The sequence below is a fragment of the Cladosporium halotolerans genome (assembly GCF_011745625.1).
Source record: "Cladosporium halotolerans strain TM138-S3 chromosome Unknown Sca40, whole genome shotgun sequence".
In the NCBI taxonomy this organism is placed as follows: Eukaryota; Fungi; Ascomycota; class Dothideomycetes; order Cladosporiales; family Cladosporiaceae; genus Cladosporium; species Cladosporium halotolerans.
In genome coordinates, this window is record NW_027191491.1 from 104,730 (window position 1) to 125,548 (window position 20,819).

Consider the following 20,819-nt stretch of genomic DNA (forward strand, 5'->3'; position numbering starts at 1 on the left):
TCAAGATTGGTTTTCGAGCGAGGAGTTCCATGGGATGGACTTGGTTTCAAGTTTTCAAAGCGTGCGAGGGACGTGTAAAATACAGCAGATCAGCTCACCGCCGAGAGCTGGAGTATCGAGCATACCGAATTCAACAGGCCTATGAGGATCCGGAACTCTTTTCCCTGGACGTCTGAAGAGCGCGCATTCTACTAACTATCAGGTACAATATGTCGCCCATCGATTGAATTCGGATTTGAATACGACTGCAACGAGTGAGGGTCTTTGAAAAGATTGATTGATGGATGATTGGTCGTGTAGAAAGTGACGCAGAGAGATTGGGCAAGCCAGGAACCACGTGATTTCGCAGGTATACTGACATTACAGAAACACAAAGGCGCTGGAAGTAGAACTGCGCAGCATTCTGTTGTGTAGAGACTCGACATCGTCGAAGACGACCGCCTTGGGTGGCACGTGAGAGCGCCAAGCCGAGCGACACCTCCGCGCCGCAAGCCGACGTGCATCCATCTTCACTAGCCGTGATCTTTTTGTTTACCCAGCAACGACAACACACACAGCTGCTTCTGCTGGTGCAACAAACGATATCCTGCAGCAGTTGCGATACTTGGACTGTCGCACCGAATCTACCGAGGATCGACTCCGACAACGTCGCCTGCCATGGACAGAGACAGAAGGTATGTTTGCTCCGATTCACCAACGCATATGAGACAAGTCTGCATAGGAATACCGATAGTTCGCATACTTCAATGCGAACAGTATATTACGCATGACTGCTGTTTGAAACATTTTTGTACTCCGCGGGATCTGATCATTGGACGCAGACCCCTCGACATCCCGCCAGAGGACCGCTACGGCAGCCGTGGCCAGTCCTACCGCCCAGGCGGACGCTCTCCTCGCGCAGACTCCTACCGCACCCGCTCGCCCCCTCCACCTCGACGCGCATACGTTCCCGCTCGTGGACGCAGCCGCAGCCCACCACCTCGCGCCGACACCTACCGCCGACGTTCGCCTTCGCCGAGAGACAGATACAGGGAGCCAAGAGGTGGTGACAGCTACAGGTCCCGGCCTCGTTCGCCGCTCCCCATCAGAAGGGAGGACTTGCCAAGAGATGATTTGTTCAGAAGAGACCCCGAGAGGGAGCCGAGGAGAGATTTCAGGGGTGAGAGGGAATTCCGTGACGACCGCTCCTACCGCGACGAAAGAGACTTCAGGGACGACAGAGGGTACGCCACCGCTGCCGCTCGTTCACCTCCACGATTCCGTGAGAGGGAGCGCTCTCCATTGCCGCTTAAGCGCGCCCGCGACCCTTCTCCGATTGACAGCAGAGGACGTAGATCACCTCCGCCAGCAAAGCGTGAGCGACTAGCAAGCCCTGGCCCGAGAGGCAGATACGATGACTACCCGCCCTCCAGGACTGGCAGCCCGCCACGTCGCGGTTTTTCTCCACGAGGAGAGCGTTCTCCGGTTGCTCGTGGCGTGACCCGTGGCTACAGGCGTGCAGACTCTCGTTCGCCTCTCAGGAGAAACGACAGGACCGATCCGAGGGATGTGAATGACTGGCGTCGTCCGGCGCCTGCACCGCCACTCCGTTCGCCTTCTCCGGCAAGGGCTAGCAGGCAACCATACGACGAGTACGACGAGCGTGGCAGAGAATCTGTGGCCACGTCTCGTCGCTCCTCTCCTCCTCTGCACACAAGCAGAGCTGCAGTCCAGCCTTCGGTTGATGACAGAGCAAGCCGCCTGCCGCCACGGGATCCGTACGAGAGCCGGGAACCGTACCGTGCACCGCGCTCTCCGAGAGCCAGGGATCCTTCGCCGCCGCCTGTATCTGGGGACCGCGACTATCCCGCCGAGCGTTCGTATGATCAAGAAGACCGCATTCCGCCGCCTCGGGAACCTTTTCGGGCTGACGATATGCCAGTCCGCGCCCCGCCGACGGGCCCATCTAGTGGATACCGTGCTCCCTCCAGCTCCATGGCTCCGCCTACTGGCCCGGCTGCAGCCACTTCCTCTGTTTCCGCTCACGCTAGGACACCCACTGCTCCTCCTTCTGGTCCGCGTGGCGACATTGCTCCTCGAGGTGGATTCGGTGGCCCTCGCGGCCGCGGTGGCTTCGCAGGTGACTATGCGCCTCGTGGCAGAGGAGGGTACGGTGCCCCTGGTTTCCGTGGAGGCAGAGGCGGTGGACCATCTCCAGGTGGTTTCGGCCGTGGCCAGGGCTATGCTGAGCGCGAACAACAAGATTTCTCACAACCGCCTTCAGGACCCCGTGGTTCATTCTCTTCACAAGGTCCTCCGACACCTTTCCGGCAGAACAGCAATTCCACCGCAACCACCTACGCCCGTTCCCAACGCTTCGCCCCTAATGGCCAGCCCATCCCCGACACACCCACAGGCCCTCGCGCCGGCTCTGTCTCCGGCAGTGCTCCTACACCGTACCGACGCCCGACCGAGCCCTCTATCCCGACCGGCCCCAGCAATTCCAGCCTCGGCGGCAACATTCCATCCGGCCCTGCCAGCGATCGCCGCCGTGAATCCGAGATCAGCCACTCGCTCGCCTCTCAATCCTCCAACGCTGCTAGCAACGTTCACCCCGCTCTGCGCGACCTTCCCAAGATCATACCAGGCGGTCGCAAAGCCTCTCCAATCCTCGACCGCTCACGCTTAGACAAGCTGAATGAAGAGTCGGAGAGACTGCGCCGCCAGATCGAGGAGAAGGAAGCGAAGAAGCGCAAGGCGCTGCGCGAGTGGGACCGCATGGTCCGTGAGAGCGAGACCGCTGGTGTCAGGAGCGAGCTGGCCGAAGAGGCCGTGAGGAGCTTCGCTGAGGACGAGGCTATGGGCGCTGCTTTTTAATATGATAATGCGTGTTCGCGTGTGTGCTTGTTTGTTTTCTGACTTGCGCGACCGGCATACAAGGAGCATGGGATACATGCGTTAGCGTGGAGCTTCGGGACACGCTTTAGCGAGGGACTTTTGATTTTGTTGGTAATGCTCACGACATGGCTTGTGGGTGAGGAGTTCTTGGGCTGGAGGGCCGTCTATCCATGATTTCGTATTCTCTTTTCTTTGATTTGTAAATTGGCAGCCATTTTGTACATTAGCGAGCGCCTCCATGCGAGGCGGATCAAATGCATGCTGTGGCCTTCAAATGCAAGATGTGTATCATTCTCAGAATACCGTAGAAGCGTGACAGAAATCAGGATGCTAGATCGAACAGTCTTCGAATTCCTTCAAAAAGACCCCCATCTCGTCTACAGCTTGCTCCTCAGCACAGCGCCCTCCAACCCAGCCTCTCCATCATAGATCTCCTGCTCGAGCGCCCGCGTGTTCACGTGCCTCGGACCCAGCTGCTCTATCCTCTCGCATCCCAACAACCTCATCGCCGTCTCCGTCTCCGCTTTCAAGATCTCGAACATCCTCTCCACGCCCGCCTCGCCACCAGCACCCAGCGCAAACAGCGGCGCGCGGCCGAGACCGACGCCTTTCGCGCCCAGCGCCAGCGCTTTCACGATGTCCGTGCCGCGCTTGATGCCGCCGTCGACCCAGACTTCGATCTTCGTGAGCACTTCGGGGCAGTACTTGCGGATTTCGAGCAGGGTGTGCAGAGCGGGCGGAGCAGTGTCGAGCGCGCGGCCGCCGTGGTTTGACAGGATGATGCCCTTGATCTGCGGTGTTTGGAGGGAGGCGAGGTGTGCATCTTCGTGTGTCTGGAGGCCCTTGAGGATGATGGGCAGAGAGGTGTGCTTGGCGAGCCAGGGCAGAGTGTCGCGCCAGGTGAGGTCCGGAGCGGTGCCTGCGAAGAGGGCCTTGCCGACGCCGCCTTGGGCGGACTCGGAGCGGGAGGAGGCGGAGTCTGGCGCTGGGGAGGTGCTTGAGGCAGAGCCGGACTGTACGGAGCTGCGGACGGGGAGGTTGGAGCCGACGTTTTTCTGGCGCTCGTCGTGCTCGCGCTTGCCTGGTACTGGGGCGTCGAGAGTCAGGCAGATGAACTTGATCTGAGGGATGGCGTTGATGCGCGCGAGCATCGCTTCGCTCTTCGCGCGGTCTTGCTGCACGTATAACTGCCAGCCGAAGACTTGGCCAGGCGGTGAGTTGGCGACAATCTGTTCGGGTGTTTGAGAGGCGTTGGCAGAGATGAGCTGCATCCCGCCGAACTTGGCCGCGGCGTGGGCCATGCCTGCTTCGCCAGCAGGGTTTCCTAGACGTGCCATAGCCGCCGGAGCGATGTAGAATGGGACGTTGACTTTGTTGCCGAGCAGGGTGGTAGAGGTGTCGCAGTGGGTGCAGTCGACGAAAATGCGAGGGCGAAGGAGGATTTTATTGTACACGGAGCCGTTGTACGACTTGCTGTAGAGGTTGTCGCTTGCGCTGTAGTAGTAACCCCATGCCTTCCTGTTGATCTTCTTTGTTGCAAGGTGCTCGAGATCATCAAGGTTGAGGCACTCCTCCACGGTGTCCGGGTCCCAATCATCCTGTTGCTGGACCACCTGCTGGACTTGCTTGTTCGGCACGCTGCCCTGATCTTGTGCTGGCGACTTCTCTTCTTTTGGCAATGTGCTCTCGTCAATTTTTCCGAGCCTGGCCTCCGCAGGTAGGCTATCTTCCAATGTTCCGGGTGGGTGAATGGGATCGTACTCCTCCGTAGCGTCTGCGCCAGCCAGCTGAAGAATGATCTTGCTACCGCCGGGATGATCAGGAAGGAATTTAGTCACATCCCACACGTTGCCATATAGAATGACCCAGCATGATTCTGGACTGTTGTGTTGCTTGACCTCGTCGTATGTGAATGTCTTCGCCATCTTGGACGGATAGGATGATGGTGGCGGGGACTCAAGTATGAGAGGCAATCACGCGCACAATGCAGGGGAGGGTGTGATGATCTATGCGAAAGATACGAAAGACTGTAGAGTGATCTAATGAAAGGTATTGCAGAAGAGACTGTCTAATTATCCGCGAGTGAACAATTGCGGTGGTTGTCGCCATCGCGGTCGGCGGAGAAAGTTGCCCGCCTCGGCAATCGGCATCTAGTTTCAAACCCCGATCGTGGATAATCAGCGAGATGGCCATTCGCCTGTTGCCATCGCATTCACAATGTAAGTGAATCGTTCTACGCTCTTTTATGTGGCGCGAAAATGAATGAGTCTTAGACGCGTGGTTGCCGTCAATGTGGGATCTCACCTCGTCTGGATTTGTCTGGATCTTGGCAAGATAACATTCTTGCTGACGCGTATGCCTCTGCTTAATGTATGGCCAACTGGCAGGATTCCGAGATGAGAGCAGCTGTCAGCCTCGTCTGCGGCTAATTGGGCCTACTTGTCAGCTTTGCATTGATGCATTGAGTGTTTTCGTAAACGACAGTTCAATCAAGAGTCTGAGCAAGTCTTCTTCTTGACCTATTCCTCGCGGTTTAGCAATATCGTCTGGGCCAGAGGCTCCTGTCTAAGCTGCGTGTGCACTCCAGCGGCTCCTTCCATACAGACACTCGTCCTGGATTCCACCAGCAACCGAATCATTTGAAAGTTATTACAAGGCTTTTCCTCCATTCGCTCGAGTAGCTGCATCAAATTGCAACCGCCATCATGATCTCCCTCGTCGCCTTCGACCTAGACGGCACCCTCGCCGAATCCAAGCAACCCCTCAAAGACTCCATGGGCACCGCGCTCGCCTCCCTCCTCAGCGTCGCCCACGTCGCCGTAATCTCCGGAGGCGACTGGCCGCAATTCCAAAAACAAGTCGCCAGCCGCCTCCCCGCCACCGCAGACCTCTCCAAGCTCTGGCTGATGCCCACAACCGGCACGAAACTCTACACCCACGACACCGCCGCCGGGCAGTGGAAACCCGTGTACGCCGAGCTCTTCACGCCCGAGCAGCGCGCGCACATCATCGCCGCCTTCGACGCCTCGCTGGCCGCGACCGGTTTCGTCCCCGAGCAGACGTGGGGCGAGCGCATCGAGGACCGCGGGAGCCAGATCACGTTCTCTGCGCTCGGCCAGCAGGCGCCTGTGCACGCGAAGGAGGTCTGGGATCCGGACTTTGCGAAGCGGAAGGTGATTCAGGCGGATTTGCGGACGCGGTTGCCGGGGCTGTCGATCAATATGGGCGGCGCGACGTCGATTGATATCACGCGGGAGGGCGTTGATAAGGGGTATGGGTTGAAGAAGTTGAGTGCTGCGAGTGGCATTCCGCTGGAGCAGATGATGTTTATCGGCGATGCGATTTTTCCCGGCGGGAATGATTATCCTGCCAAGGAGATTGGGCTGGAGACAGTTTGTGTTAAGAACCCGGATGGCACGCTTGCTGCTATCGCGGGGATTGTTGCTTGCCTGAAGAAGTGAAGTCAAGACGAACTGAGCGGATGATACGGCAGGAAGTGATCATTAATGTAATCAAGAATTTTCTTTCATTTTCTCTTACATTCATCAAGTTCCCCCAAATCCCCCAAATACGAACATACCTGCCACTCTCAAAACAAACGCCGATCGCTATGCTTGAAATCCATGTACACATTTCAGCCCACCCTGCTCCGTCGATGCATACTCATGACGGAGCTTCTCTTGGGAACTGATCTTCCAGCCTCAGCCTTGCGCTGACGTTCATACTCATCAGTTCCTGCACCAGCAGCTTAGCCGCATACGGCACCGTCATCTTGACCATGCCGCCACTGGCCTGGCAACTCTGGCACCAGCCCTGGTAGCCCATGAGACCGCACTTCTCGCAAACGTCGACCTCGTGAGCGTCAGAGCTCAGCATCAGACGCTCGAGCAACAGCTGCGATGCGCCGTAGGCAATGAGACAGTCACGCTCCATCTCTCCCAAACGCAGACCACCCTGCCTCGAACGACCTTCCGTCGGCTGGCGGGTGAGGATGGCGCGGGGTCCGGTCGAACGAGAGTGCATCTTGTCTTGGACCATGTGCTTGAGCGATTGGTAGTAGATAGGACCGAAGAAGACGTAGGCCTGCAGCGGCTCTCCTGTGATGCCTGAGGTGACGTAGTCTTTGCCGGTGTATGAGAATCCGTGCTTCAGCAGGAGTTCGCCCATGTCCTCGACTTTACTGCCGCCAAAGCAGGTGCCGTATTGCTGGACGCCGGAGAGGACGCCAGCCTTGCCGGACAGAAGCTCGATCATCTTTCCGACTGTCATACGCGAGGGAAAACCGTGAGGGTTCATGATGATGTCAGGGCAGATGCCGAGGTCAGTGAAAGGCATGTCTGCTTGCTCAACAAGCGTGCCAACGACACCCTTCTGGCCGTGACGAGAAGAGAACTTGTCACCGATCTCGGGTCGTCGAGTTTGGCGCGTGAGGATTTTGACGAGAGTCTGGTTGCCTTCGTTTGTCGAGATCATGACTTTGTCAGCGTAGGCCGGATCAGGCAGCTTGTAAGACATGTGCGCTTGTGACCATTTTTGCTGCGAAGCCGGGATCGACTGGAACTGGTTCTGCGGTGATTCCTTGAGCATGTAGCTGTCGCCAGCGTCGAGCTTCTCGCCAACCTCGACCAGACCGTCTTTGCCGATCTTTCTGTGTTTCGGGTTGTTGGGATCTTTGTCCGCCAGTCTGTCCGACGCACCGTTGCCGTAGGATTTCAGCGGCATGCTGACCTTCTTATAGACTTGCCGTCGCCCAAAGCCACGGTCACACGATGCTTTGTTCATGACTAGAGCATCCTCAATATCGTACCCCGAGTACGACATCACAGCGACAGTGGCATTCTGTCCAGCAGGCAACTTGTCGTACCTGATCAATTCGATGGTTCTGGTACTGCACAGAGGTTTTTGCGGGTAGATCATGAGGTAGAGGATTGTGTCGATGCGGGTGTGTTGGTTGTAAGCGATGGCGCCAATGGCTTGTTTACCCATAGCGCATTGATAGGTGTTTCGAGGCGATTGGTTGTGGTGAGGGTAGGGGATCAGACCAGCAACAGCACCCAAGACTGTGAAGGGTTCAATTTCCAAGTGTGTTGTGTGCATATTGATCTGGTCTTCGTAGACGGCAATGTTGCAGTCGTTTTCTTCGTTGACATCGAGATACTCGACAATACCGCGCGAGAGAGCATCATCGAAATCCATGGTTCCTTTGCGCAGTGATTCAAGGAAGCGAGCGGTAATTCTTGATTTGCCCTTCTCGACAATGATGAGAGGTCGGCAAACACGGCCTTCATCGGTGGCGATGTGGACGCCATTGTGGTGGTGGTTGATGTGGACACTAACGAATTCCGAGATTCTACCCATTCTCCTGAACCGACGGAAGCTGAGGAGGAACTGCTTCGGCGCCCTTGTCAATGCTACAGGCGTACCGTTGATAAAGATAATGTAGGCTCCCTCGCCATAGATCTCTTGACCGCATGTGCTGGTAACATCTTCTGCTCCGAGTGTGAAAACCATCTTACGGATGGGGTCTTCTTCATCAGAGGTAGTGATATGTGTCATCAAAGCCAGGTTCTTTACCAGACCGCAAGCTTCACCTTCTGGAGTATCAGATGTACAAAGCATACCAAATTGAGAAGGTTGCAAAGCACGGGGACCAGAGACCTTTCGCGTCTTCTCAAACTGGGACGAAATTCTTGTCATCATTCCAAGAGCAGCAACGTAAGACAGACGGCTGAGGACGTGAGTAACACCAGCACGCTCCATACGGAAACGCTTCAAGTTCCAGTTTCCGGTCGAGATTGCACGCTCCATGCCACCGGTAATTCTGAACTCGAAAGCGCGAATGTGGTCGTTCGGATCGAATTCGCGTATAGGATTGGGCTTCTTCAGAGTCTTGTCCATGCTGAGCTTGAGATGCCTTGTGAACTCCTTGAACAGATCTTCGAATAGTAGCGAAAGCATTTGACCGGCCAATTCCAGACGCTTGTTACCGAGGTAATCTCTGTCGTCGATGAGTTTCGGGTCGTGCATGACCTGAAGCACACGTCGCGCCATGAACGCGATATAGAGAGACTTTGCTCTGAAGTTGAGGTTCTTGACTTCAACGTGCGGAATGATAGTCTGCGCGAGTTTGTCGAGAGCCTGCTGCTTGGGCGTCTTTTGGGGACCGCCGAACCGAGGGAACTTGTCTCCCTTGGTCTTGGAGTGGATGAATTCCAAAGCTTGTTCCTGGGTGTGCACACCGCAAAGTGCGGCATATTCCAGATTTGGCGCGAATTCGTCCTGATATTGAGAGTCCTGGCCAGCGCAGAGTAGGAGGATCTCATGATCCGACTGTACGCCCATGGCTCGGAGAGCAATGGCGACCGGGATGTCCTCGTTGAAAGAGTTGTGTTTGAGCATGAGCAAGTCAATCTTTTGCGGATTCTTCTTGCTGCAGACAACGTAGGTCTTTGTCTTAACGTTCGATGTGTGACTCGTCACAGACGCTTGGATCACACCTTTGAACTCTTCGACGATGACACGGTTCTTGCTCAGCTGCTCCTGAACGAGGATGACCTTCTCAGTACCACGGACGATGAAGTAACCACCAGGGTCAACCGCACACTCGTTCAGCAAGCCCATGTCGGATTCCGATCGTCCATTCAGTACACATTTGCCACTTCGCAACATCATAGGCATTCTTCCAATCATGACGTCTCGGCGCATTGTCTTTCCCGTAGCTTTGGGATAAATGTAGTCGACGTAAATCGGTGCGGCGTATGTCATGTCTCGGAGTCGGCACTCGTTCGGGGTGACGTTGCTGTCGCGATTTCCATGAATGTCGTCCTCGATGCGGTTCGGAAGGCCGACTCGAATATCGGTGAACTCAATGTACTTGCTCGGGTTTGCATCGCTGACCACCAAAGAGTTGGCTTGAACGATCTTCTTGAGCTCGACATTGGTGAAGTAGTCGAAAGAGTCAATATGCTGCTTTACCAGTCCTTTCACGCGCAGAAAGGCGGGCAGAAGATTCCATTTGTCGCGAGCAGTGTTAATCGGATCGGTCATTGATTTGTTGTAGTAGAAGGGCTTGAGCACTGAGTCCATCTCATCCGCCACCCGCTTCTTGGTGGGGATCTTCGTCTGCTGAGCATGGTGCCTGCCACTTGATGGCTTTTGCCCTGCATCAGCCTGGCCGGTAGATTTTGTTCTTGGCTTTGACGGCGCAGCTTGCTTCGTGATAGCCGCCGTCGAGGCATCCTATGCAGAAGTGAGCGAATGTCAGGATAAGATTTTTGTTCTGTGGCGCGTTACCTGTGAGGCTGAGTTTTCCGGCACCTCTGTAGGCCCGGTCTTCTTTGCCCGAGGCGGCATATTGAAAAGTCAGGCGAGCCTGAGTTTGCAAACTTTGGAACCGAGCGACGCGTTATAGACCTATCACCAATCCATGGATACCTTCACTTCAGATGGCTGGTCTTGAAAGTCGCGAAGAAAGCTTGATCGGCATTTCTGAGAAGCGCGCTCCGTTCCCGTGCTTCCCGACTGCCGAGATGCCTCAGGCTTCCCAGATCCATACCATTATTGAGATGCCTCCACGCACAGTCGCATGGGTTTGATGTACACACTTTTCCACGCAAGAGAAATGCGATCGTGAATTATGTTCTCTGTAGAGCATGCTACAAGAAAGCAAATTGCGCTTAAATCTTTTTCTTTCGCTGCGCTTGAAAAACTTTTCGAGTGCCCATTATCTTGGAGACTCTTTGGAATTATTGAGCGAACCATCCAGGACGCAGATTTCACCACACACGACTGGAATGAATTCATGCATTGTTTCGAGCGCATGCTGGAAGTCTCGAGGAGAATCAATCTCGTTCCATCTCAAAGCCTTGCTTCGCGTGAAGAACGCCGAGACTATGGTCCCCTTTCCAATACCACGGAGTTGATTCGTCAATAACCTCAGAAGAAAATCACTAATTGGTAGCTTAAGTCTCGTGGAGACTCGCAAACCACGGTTGATGTTGGCAAGTGGTAAATGTCATCTTCATCCGTCCCCTAGCAAGGTCGTTTGGTTTCAGACGACTTTAGCACGCTTCGGACGTGCTGTAGCTACGCCATGCATGAACTGTTGGCCCGAGGATCTGGCAAAACGCAAGGCCGCATTCGCAATCCGTAACTTACACAGACGCACGCACGCTTCCGGCTTCGCGCAGGCAGCCATGATGCGTCTCTAGGATGCCGCCAGCCACCAATCTTTAGAGATTCCAACTGCGAGCTTTTCCCGCGTGGAGTAGCGCCCACGACAGACCCCACTCCATGCGTCGCTATAGAGCGAACTAGCGCCTTAGCAGAAAGCAAGAAGGAGCGGTGAAGCTTCTGGAGAACTCACCGTGTTATTAGCTTTTAACGTAACGCCGATGCAGACGCGAAGGACTGCTGCCCCGGGAATCCTCGCGCACAGAAGGCTGCAGGCCAGGCAAGCGCACAGCTTTAGCCGCAGGCCCTTGGGCGTGTTATAAGACGCAGCGTGATCGCCCTGCAGGTTCCGCTAGAAGGACGTTGGTGGCCGGTGTTCCGACTGTGTAAGCGACGCGCAGATGGCGATCTCTTAATTGCGATGCAGGCCACGGCTGGACTCCGACCCCGCGACCATCAGACGGTGTGAAGAGGGGCAGAGATGAGTCAAAGTCCCATCGTTGGGCTGCTCTGCCAGAGCTCCAGCCATCTCGATTGAGATTGGATCCAGACGGCTCTGCTGGAACCAGCAGAGACCCCTCGGCACGTCATGGGGCGCTAGACTCGTGCAGGCCGCAGGGATGCGCGGCCAGGCCGTCGTCCTTGTATCTGATCTATTACTCGGGGACAGCGATATCGAGTCAGGCAAGCGAAGAGGGCGTCGCTCGCCCGTCCTGTCCATGTGGCCGACGAGGGCGCGGGAATTGCGTGGGCGACGAGCAGGGCCGGCCTGGATTGCAGGCGGGCAAATAGGCGCAACGGCTGATTGCCGCAAGGGCAGACTTTGTGACCCTTGAAGGGTGAAACCGCCTGGCGGTACGGGACATGCAGGGAAACTCCACGCAAGTCAACCCGGCCGGCTTATCCACCGAATTGCGGACAGCGGACTGGTGGGCGTCTGGCCGTGGGAGCCAACAGCGTGGCCGGTAAGTCCAGGCGCTAAAGCGCTCTGTCGTAGCATCGCCATCGTTGGCCGTAGCGTGGGTGCGTGGGTAGCATTCGCGAGCGAGGCAGTCCGCGAGCTCGTGCCCGCGGCAGCCAGTCCACCGACTGAGTCCACCAGGCCAGTCCACCTCTCTCCAGCAGCTCCAGCCAAGCCTGAGCCTTCGCCCGTGAGCGCAACCGACGTCGTGCCCTCTGCTCCGCCGCCGTGGAGAGCACCCCCCGCCGCACTTCCTTCGTCTTTTCGCCTCGTCCTGTTGCTCGCAGCAGACACCACTGTCCTTATTGTACCCTCGCTCCGCCTGCACCGTCTCGCGCCCGCCGTGCTGTCGGAATCGCGCCATTGGCTCGCGGCCGGGCTTTCTGAAGGAGGAACCACCTCGCCGCAAGGGTATGCCTCCAGCAGCGCTCGCCCACGGCCACCTGCGCGACGCTGGCCGGACACCTGCACGCGTGCTCTGCGGCTGACTTGAAAATCCAGGCCGAAGCTCGCCTCGCCGCCGACATGGCCTTCTCCTCCTATCGCGGCCCGCAGTCGCCGCAAGACAACGTTGCGTTCCCCGGCTTCTCGAACAACCCTCTGTCTCCGCCCAGGAACAGCAACAGCAACCGCCTCAGCGCCGGCATCCTCAGCCCGAACACCACCAACACGTCTAACAACGAGACAAGAGCCGGCCTGACGCGCAGGTTTACGACGAACGCGCTCCCTACGCTTTCGCCCATAGGACAACAGCGCCGCATGGCCGCTGGGGATACGATGCAGGTGAGTGCTTGATGTCTTGGCTGGAAAAACGAGGAATAGAGCTTTGCAAGAGAAAGAGATAGCACTTTGTTGCTAGAGAACACTCCAAGGGCGCCACATTGAGAAATACCTGTCGCCTCTCCGGAGAAATGCTCCGGTCTGGCAGATCTTGGGACATCTGAGCCAGATCTTCACAAAATAGAAGAGCTGCTAAGCTTGTCCCTTGAGAGACTGGAAGAGGAAGCACTATGTGATTGGCGGGGTTGCAATGGGAGTCAAAGCGAAAATATCCTTCAAGAGTCGAGGAATAATCGAATGACTGCTGACGATTTGCGAGCAGAATGGCGCCTTTTCCAAAATCTCTCCAGTAAGTCCGTCGAACAGAAGGCTCAGTGTGCACTCCGCAGGCTCCAATCTTTTGATGAGCACGGCCTTCGCGCACTGCCAACTCATAGTCGTATACTGACAGCGCTATCAGTCGGAGCAGAAATACCGTCATTACGAACAGCTTTTAGCCGAGCAAAGAAGAATCCAAGCATTCATCGCTGAGGTCGACCCGGAAACCCGCCGTGAGGTCGACGATCACAGACGCCACGAGGACGCGGTGGCACAAATGATCGCACAGAGCGAGCCAACCACCCCTCCGGAATACGCGGACGCCTTTCCTTCGATCTTTTCCAAACCGAACCGCTACAGTTCCGCGAGCTTGACATCGCCTCCTGGTATCGTGAACAGGCCTTCTCGCGCTACGAGCCAGCTTACTTCGCCGCCCTTCCAATACACGCGGCCTTTCACGTCTTCGTCCAACCTCCCATCGCAGTCTGTTCCGGGCTCTCGTCGACAGTCTGATGACGAAGAGGAGGCTGATGACTTTCTCTACAACTTCGACTCAAGCCTGCACCGCGCAGCCGCCAAGTAAGTTGTTTCTCTTACACTTCACTTCAGCCAGCGTTCAGGATTCGATGAAGTTCACACCGGGCACCTCACTGCCGTGACAACTGACGGTTTCACGTGCAATTGAATGTTCTATTGTGCCGATTGATGTGCAGAACATGTGAGATCGACAATAGTAGCCACTGCCACATGATCGTCGGCCGCCTTCATGGGGGCTATTGATGATCATGTGCTGTCACGGCAAGGCAGCAGCGTGCTTTAAGAAGTCAAGCTAACCCAGCCTCAGTCCTAACCGCAACTCTATGCCGGTAATGAGCCACGACCGCAGGAGATCAAACGTCCCCGATCTTTCAAGCGTTCTTGGCCCAGTCAACACCACAAGCTTCCTCTTCGACGACGAAGATAGACCAGCAAGACCAATCTCGAAGAGCACCCAAGTTTCCCCGGCTGACGGCAGGTCTTACTTGCAAGTTCAACACACAGCGGACGGTTTCCCTAAGCTCATTCGACGGGAAGAGAACGGCTCTGGCTCATTTATGAACCCTGCGGCCGCCCTTGATCTTGCATCAGGCCACCCCAACAGTGAGCAGCAGCCAACCGACCGCGGTACGGCTACCCGTCACCGCATCTCTCTTCCGCCATCGGCCTTCCGCAACAACGACGCCAACATCGCCGGCATTGGCAGCGTCCTAGCCAATCAAGAGAAGCCAGCTGCGAACAATCGGCGCTCAGTTGAGTTCAACTTGGCCACGGAGACCAAACGACCCTCTCTCATTGCTTCACCGCCTCGCGGTGTTACAAACGGCAGCAACGTGAGCTCGTACTCTACCAACGACATTCCAACTCTGAAGAGCATCAACGGCACGGGAGTGACTTCTCCTTTGAAGAGCGCCATCAAGCCTGCTCACCCCAGCACTCCATCCACTTCCGTCATCCACGAGAACGAAGTTCCGACTAGCAACGGACACTCCAACGGCGTGTCACACGAGGTCAAGACTACCGAGACCTCACAGAAGGACGTCACTAGCCCTGCGAACGCGACAGTGCCTGCTGATCACTCTACCAACGGCAACGAAGCTCAGCCCAGCTTCCACGCTAGCGCTCAGCCTTTCAACCCGAGCTTCGCTAACGAACAATTTCCACACGCCTTCGGTCCACTCATGGCTCCCCCGCCCTTCCCACCGAACTTCTACGGTGCTAGCCCTTATGGCATGCCTCCGGGGATGCCGGGCATGCAAGGCCTCGCCAACGGCTTCGGGAACATGAACATCAACGGCGGCTTCCCTGGTCAGCCTCAGTTCCCACCTTTCCAGCAGCCGCAGTACGGTGCTTTCCCCCAACCTTATGGTCAGGGCCACGCTGTTAGTGGGGCCGCACGCGGTCCCAATTCCCACTTCAGTGGCAGTGGGCCGCAGCGTAGGCAAGGCAACGAAGACAATCTGGCTAAGTTCAACAACCTCAGCCTGGACGAGCTGAAGCCAGAGATCCTCACCCTTTGCACCGACCAGCATGGCTGCCGCTTCCTTCAGCGGAAGCTTGATGAGCGTGACGAAGAGACCGTCAGAATGATCTTCGAAGAAGTGCACCCGAGCATCGTCAAACTGATGACCGATCCTTTTGGCAACTATCTGTGCCAAAAGCTGCTTGAAAACTGCAATGACGAGCAGCGCACTGTGCTCATTGGTAACTGCATGAGCAGCATGACTCAGATCGCGCTCAATCAGCACGGTACTCGCGCCCTCCAAAAGATGATCGAATACGTGTCCACTCCTCAGCAAACCCAAATGATCATCGACGCTATGCGCTATGATGTCGTCCAGTTGATTCAGGACCTCAACGGAAACCATGTCATTCAAAAGTGCCTCAATCATTTGAGCTCGGCTGATGCTCAGTTCATCTTTGACGCTGTGGGCGTCCACTGTGTCCCTGTTGGCACCCACCGTCACGGCTGCTGCGTCTTGCAGCGTTGCGTTGACCACGCGTCCGGCGCGCAGAAGACCGAACTCGTTCGCCAGATCAGCGACCACGCTTTCCACCTCGTACAGGATCCCTTCGGCAACTATGTTGTGCAGTACATTCTCGACCTCAATGATCAGAGGTTTATCGAGCCTCTGTGCAAGCACTTTAAGGGCATCGTTGTCCAGCTGTCCAAGCAGAAGTTCAGCTCGAACGTGATCGAGAAGTGCATTCGCGTTGCTGGCGACGAGTCTCGTCGGGCGTTGATTCAGGAGATCACTCCTGCACAGGAGCTCGAGAAGCTGCTCCGCGATTCCTTTGCCAATTACGTGGTCCAGACCGCCTTCGACTACGCCGACGATGACCAGAAAGCTGTCCTTGCCGCCAACCTGCGTCCGATCTTGCCGACCATTCGCCACACTCCTTACGGTCGCCGCCTGCAATCGAAGATCCAGGAGTTTGACGGCCGCCTGTCTGGCTTCACTTCGGGTATTGTCACGCCTGATGAGAACAGCGCCAATCAGCAGCCCTTTGCTTCGCCTTTCGGCAACATGCAGAACGCGCGCGGCACCCGTCAAGGCTTTGTCGGCCCCACGCCTCAGGCCTTTGGGCAGCGCGGCCAGACCAACCAGGGAAGTAACACCGACATCGCCTCCCCCAAGCCGCAGCGTATGAGCGGCAACCTTGGTGACAAGCTCGACGCTCAGAGCGCCAGCGTCCTTAACGCCCAGACCGCTGCCGTCCTCAACGGCAACGTCCCAGAAGGCTTTCAGTACCCGGTCGCTTTCGATCCCATGCATGGTAAGGGCTTCCGTGCCAAGCTCAATACCGAGGCAGCAAAGACCGGACGCGTCAATGGACACGACAACCCTTACCGCTTCTACTAAGCGCACTCAAACTGCGCCATCTCGCTCAATTGTAACAGTACAACGCTCTCCACGGAGATCATGAGCTACGACCAAAAATTTACGGCCATCAACGACTACGCGCGATATGAAAGCGCACAACATCAGCATTTGCACCCGGCGTACCAAATGGGCTCGTCCCCAACATCCTCAACCTTTCACGCTCATTAGGGCTCAAGAGGTCAGGCCTGTACCACCATTCAGCATGCATCCATCCCCGGCGCAAAATCCTCTGCAGTATGCACTGGCAGGGCGGCAGTCTTGTACAAGATTGCTAACGACATGCGACTTTTCTCTTTCCTGTTCACTCTTGGCGTTCACGTTCCGTTCAGCACAGCAGTTAACACCTTCCCGACACTGTTCCTTCCTTGGATCGTCCCGCACCCGATTGCTTTCACTTCGCAGTATGAATTATCAAGAGCAAGCATATCCTACAAGGCAGCATACTTCTGGCGCGAGCCACCCATCTTCGTCTCGAGGATTCCAAATACGATCTCGCAAGCCGCCTATCACGCTGAAGCATCGCTCGAGTGACGACGATCTGTCAGAGAAGCATCAGCGGAAATGGCAAGGCAACACAAAAGCCAAGTCACGCGGTGCGCTCTCGCCTACCGCACGGCCTCTTTGGAGACAAGAGACCCTGCTTTAACCTCAAATCACCACCCTCATTTTGGACACGAAACGACAAAAACGAGTTGATGAATTTTTGGAAACTTGGCCTGGATTTCTTACCCCCTTGAAACACCTCTCGCCAATCTCATTCCTGTACCGTTGCGGTTCAAGGCGGCTGGCGCTTGATGTCCCGCATCAGCATCTCCGGAAGTCTGGTCTTTACGTGAAGGCCTGTGACCATATCGGATGGGCGATTGGCGGGGAGGGGCTTTTCATTTGGAAATTGTGCTTTTGATTCTCTTTTGTGTTGTAAGATAACGAAATAAAAGGCTTCGCCACCAAACCCTGTGCTGTTCCTTAATACTCTCAAGTGCTCGCGAAAAAAAGCTTCATCGTGTGGCTTGAACATCACATGCGTCCGCGATTTTCGAGACTCTTTTGCCCATTCTCGAGAGCTTTGTAGCAGGGCGTTGAAATCTCTCCTACCACAAGCTATACCAAACCTCATTCATCCAGGCCAGTTCCCATTCCAGCCCCGACGGCGGCACTCTATGCCCCCGTCTCCATGGCTTCGCCGTCCACATGCCCGTTCCCATTCGCCTCCTCGACTTCCACCCCGGGCAGATGCGCGCTGCTCTGGCACCCGGGGCAATTGTGCACGACCTCGTGGCAAAACACATCGCAGTCGATGCAGAAGTGGTTCTGGCACGTCTCGCACTCGTACCGGCTCGACTCGCTGGCGCCCTCGGCGCGCTTCGGCAAACTGCCGTCCGCGCCCTCGTGCGCCGGCGGGAACGGCGCCAGGCAGCCGAAGCACTGCGTCGAGTTCTGCTCGCGCGCGCGCTGCCACGATACTTCGACCCAGTTGCGGAGCGGGAAGAGGTGGTGGTAGGAGCGGGCGAGGTGCGTGGAGAGGATGAGGGTGAGGTCGCGGGTCGGGCAGGTCGCGGGCAGGTTGCAGACTTTGGCGCGGCAGCGCGAGCACAGGTAGCCGCCGCGCGTGAGCTGGCCGTGGCAGGCGCAGAGCGTGGCTTTGTCTTCTGTCACGCGCGAGGGGAAGCCCATCATTAGCAGGGCGGCTTGGTTGCGCTTTTGCATTTCTGTGTCTGTCGCGCGCATGACGGGTGGCGTGGTGATGCCCATGAGGAGCTCGCGGTAGTGCACTTCGTCGACGGCGACGTTGTAGCAGCTTTCGTCGCCGGCGTTTGTCTTGCGGCAGATTTCGGCGCAGATGTGCATTTGGGCTGCGAGGCCGATGATGCTGACGCGCACGCGGTCTTTGATGCAGGCTTTGATGGTGTCGTGGATGTCTCCAGGGTCGCTGGTGAGGAGGGCGCCGAGGATGATGACGACCTCGCGTGTGCCGTGGGATGGGGTGTGGTAGAGGGCTGCTCGAGCCATTTCGAGAGCGTTCTGGAGGGATGGGTTGCCTTTGGGCTCTAGGCTGCGCAGGTTCCTGACAGCTGTAATATGATCGTTTGGATTGCCGCTCATGTCGCTGACGCGTGTGGCGATTCCCTCGCGCATTCCTAGGATGCCGAGCTGAGATATGGGATTTTGCTCGAAGTATTCTCTGATGAAGTTGACGGCATTGGTTATGGTTAGGAGGTAGCGTGTGGGACGCAAGTCCTTTTCGTTCATGGCGATGGATAGATCAAGGACGAGAAGGGTGTGTCGAATGATGCCGCGCTGTAAAGGTGTGGTATCTTTCAGCAGCCTGTTACAGATTATATTAGCACCGACACGGGAAACAAGAAGCAGCCGCAGTTCTCACCTTCTTCGCTTGTTGGCTTCCTCGATTCCTCCTAGCACGCCTTCGATATTACCGTCTGCCGCATCCCCCAAATCGTGCGTCTTAGTGGCGAGGTTTTCCCATCTCGCGTGGGCGCGCTTTGGCTTTGAAGCAGCAGCTCTGCCTTTGCCGGTGACGATCTCGTCGTCTGAGTACTCGTTCTCGGAATCAGCCATGTTGACGATGCTACTCGCTCAATGGCGGCCTTCGTTTGATTTGATTTGACAAGCCGTGAGGGCGTTTTTATGGTGGAGGCTAGATCTGATTGTCCTTGTTCGATGGTTCTGGAGGGTACAGCATATGCTGCCCTACTGAGTCGCACTTTCAGCCCATGGCAGAAGTGTCGGCACGCGCATGTTGAGATGAGGTTGACTTTAGCATCGAGAAGCGCGGCGACAGGTATAGATGTCACGTGCGCAGCTTGGCGGTCGGGGGCTTGCGACGCGGTCGAGAGTCCGGGGTGAGAGGGTCAAAGAACACTCCACCGTCTTAGGCTGGCGAGGCACCAGCACAAACATCCACTCCCGCTATCCCTATTCCGCCCTTTACTGTCCAGTACCACCCCGCGCAAGACCGCTTGCTCAAAACTTGTCCACCGATCCGCATCCGCAGCTCCAGGATACTGCGCCCGCTCTGCGAACAGCTAATCTGTCCGCCGTTGCGTAACCCCTCCACCGCTCTGCCACGAACCCCCTCCCCAACACAACACCGCGACCATGGCCAACGACGAATACGATGTATGCACGCATATCCTCCCGCACTCTTGCGCTATTCATCGCTGCTGTCTTGCAGCACATTTATGACGCAGCACTAACAGCTGTCCCTAGTTCCTCTTCAAGGTGGTCCTGATTGGAGACTCCGGCGTTGGTAAATCCAACCTGCTCTCGCGCTTCACCCGTAACGAGTTCAACCTCGACAGCAAGTCCACGATCGGCGTCGAGTTCGCCACTCGCAGCATCCAGGTCGACAACAAGACGATCAAGGCTCAGATTTGGGATACCGCGGGCCAGGAGCGCTATCGCGCCATCACCAGCGCCTACTACCGCGGCGCAGTCGGCGCCCTCCTCGTTTACGATATCTCCAAGCACCAGACCTATGAGAACGTCACCCGCTGGTTGAAAGAGCTTCGCGACCATGCCGACACGAACATCGTCATCATGCTGGTGGGAAACAAGAGCGATTTGAGGCACCTTCGCGCCGTGCCCACAGAGGAGGCCAAGGAGTTCGCTAGCCAGAACGGACTCAGCTTCATTGAGACTTCGGCCTTGGACGCAAGCAATGTCGAGCTGGCATTCCAGAACGAACTTACTGGTAAGTGGGACATTGATGGATAAGAGCTCGCTGGAAGAGCTTCGAAGAGCAGCGCACTGACAACGCAACAGAGATCTACCGCATCGTTTCCTCGAAGGCCCTCGATCAGGGCGAAGCGAGCAGCGCTCCCGGCCCCGGCACATCAGTTCCCCTCGGCCCGAGCAACCCGCCTGGCGATGCAAGCAAGAAGGGCCAGTGCTGCTGAACCCACAACTTCAGGGAGACGTTCTTCACAGCATATGAAACCAATGCGAACGCGGGAGTTAGAGGAGCTGTTTGCGCAGGCGAGCCGGGCGTACAGGCATTGCTGCCCCGATTTCACGAAGTAATGCCAAAACAGTCCGGGCTTAGCCGACGGGGATCGAGTGATTACACAGGGTTGCCGCGACGGCGTCTGGCGTTGTGCCGTGGTAGACGGCGGCATGTCTGCGGAACTGCGGTAATCTCTTGACTATTGAACTTTTTTACTACTTTACGATAGCATGCTGCGAATGTCATTGATCACGTCGAGAAGATGGTGTTTTAGTGTTCAAAATACTTGATCTCGGTCTGTTCAAATGCTCTCTCGAATCATTCA

The 20,819-nt window shown here is 56.4% G+C and overlaps 7 protein-coding genes across 7 annotated transcripts; 4 read left to right on the forward strand and 3 right to left on the reverse strand.

Moving 5' to 3' along the window:
• Positions 1 to 346: 346 nt before the first annotated feature.
• On the forward strand, positions 347 to 2,856 carry WHR41_08479 (uncharacterized protein; the record flags this gene model as incomplete). The annotated part of the gene is made up of 2 exons (XM_069377083.1): positions 347 to 674; positions 822 to 2,856. The coding sequence occupies exons 1-2, from the start codon at positions 658 to 660 to the stop codon at positions 2,854 to 2,856; spliced, it is 2,052 nt and encodes a 683-aa protein (XP_069226118.1). The 5' UTR covers positions 347 to 657.
• Positions 2,857 to 3,254: 398 nt separating this feature from the next.
• WHR41_08480 (uncharacterized protein) lies at positions 3,255 to 4,802 on the reverse strand (the record flags this gene model as incomplete). Its single annotated transcript, XM_069377084.1, has 1 exon — positions 3,255 to 4,802. The coding sequence occupies one exon, from the start codon at positions 4,800 to 4,802 to the stop codon at positions 3,255 to 3,257; it is 1,548 nt and encodes a 515-aa protein (XP_069226146.1).
• A 780-nt stretch (positions 4,803 to 5,582) lies between these two features.
• WHR41_08481 (uncharacterized protein) lies at positions 5,583 to 6,338 on the forward strand (the record flags this gene model as incomplete). The annotated part of the gene is made up of 1 exon (XM_069377085.1): positions 5,583 to 6,338. The coding sequence occupies one exon, from the start codon at positions 5,583 to 5,585 to the stop codon at positions 6,336 to 6,338; it is 756 nt and encodes a 251-aa protein (XP_069226147.1).
• A 202-nt stretch (positions 6,339 to 6,540) lies between these two features.
• On the reverse strand, positions 6,541 to 10,310 carry WHR41_08482 (uncharacterized protein; the record flags this gene model as incomplete). The annotated part of the gene is made up of 2 exons (XM_069377086.1): positions 10,171 to 10,310; positions 6,541 to 10,116 (listed from the first exon to the last, which is right to left on the reverse strand). Exons 1-2 carry the CDS (start codon positions 10,228 to 10,230, stop codon positions 6,541 to 6,543), a joined length of 3,636 nt encoding a protein of 1,211 aa, XP_069226144.1. The 5' UTR covers positions 10,231 to 10,310.
• A 2,225-nt stretch (positions 10,311 to 12,535) lies between these two features.
• Positions 12,536 to 16,509, forward strand: WHR41_08483 (uncharacterized protein; the record flags this gene model as incomplete). Its single annotated transcript, XM_069377087.1, has 4 exons — positions 12,536 to 12,793; positions 13,113 to 13,139; positions 13,251 to 13,687; positions 13,953 to 16,509. 4 exons carry the CDS (start codon positions 12,536 to 12,538, stop codon positions 16,507 to 16,509), a joined length of 3,279 nt encoding a protein of 1,092 aa, XP_069226145.1.
• Positions 16,510 to 17,688: 1,179 nt separating this feature from the next.
• Positions 17,689 to 19,294, reverse strand: WHR41_08484 (uncharacterized protein; the record flags this gene model as incomplete). Its single annotated transcript, XM_069377088.1, has 2 exons — positions 18,914 to 19,294; positions 17,689 to 18,856 (listed from the first exon to the last, which is right to left on the reverse strand). Exons 1-2 carry the CDS (start codon positions 19,105 to 19,107, stop codon positions 17,689 to 17,691), a joined length of 1,362 nt encoding a protein of 453 aa, XP_069226150.1. The 5' UTR covers positions 19,108 to 19,294.
• Positions 19,295 to 19,404: 110 nt separating this feature from the next.
• On the forward strand, positions 19,405 to 20,812 carry RAB11A (Ras-related protein Rab-11A). Its single transcript, XM_069377089.1, has 3 exons — positions 19,405 to 19,668; positions 19,759 to 20,242; positions 20,314 to 20,812. The coding sequence occupies exons 1-3, from the start codon at positions 19,648 to 19,650 to the stop codon at positions 20,445 to 20,447; spliced, it is 639 nt and encodes a 212-aa protein (XP_069226151.1). The 5' UTR covers positions 19,405 to 19,647; the 3' UTR covers positions 20,448 to 20,812.
• Positions 20,813 to 20,819: the final 7 nt, after the last annotated feature.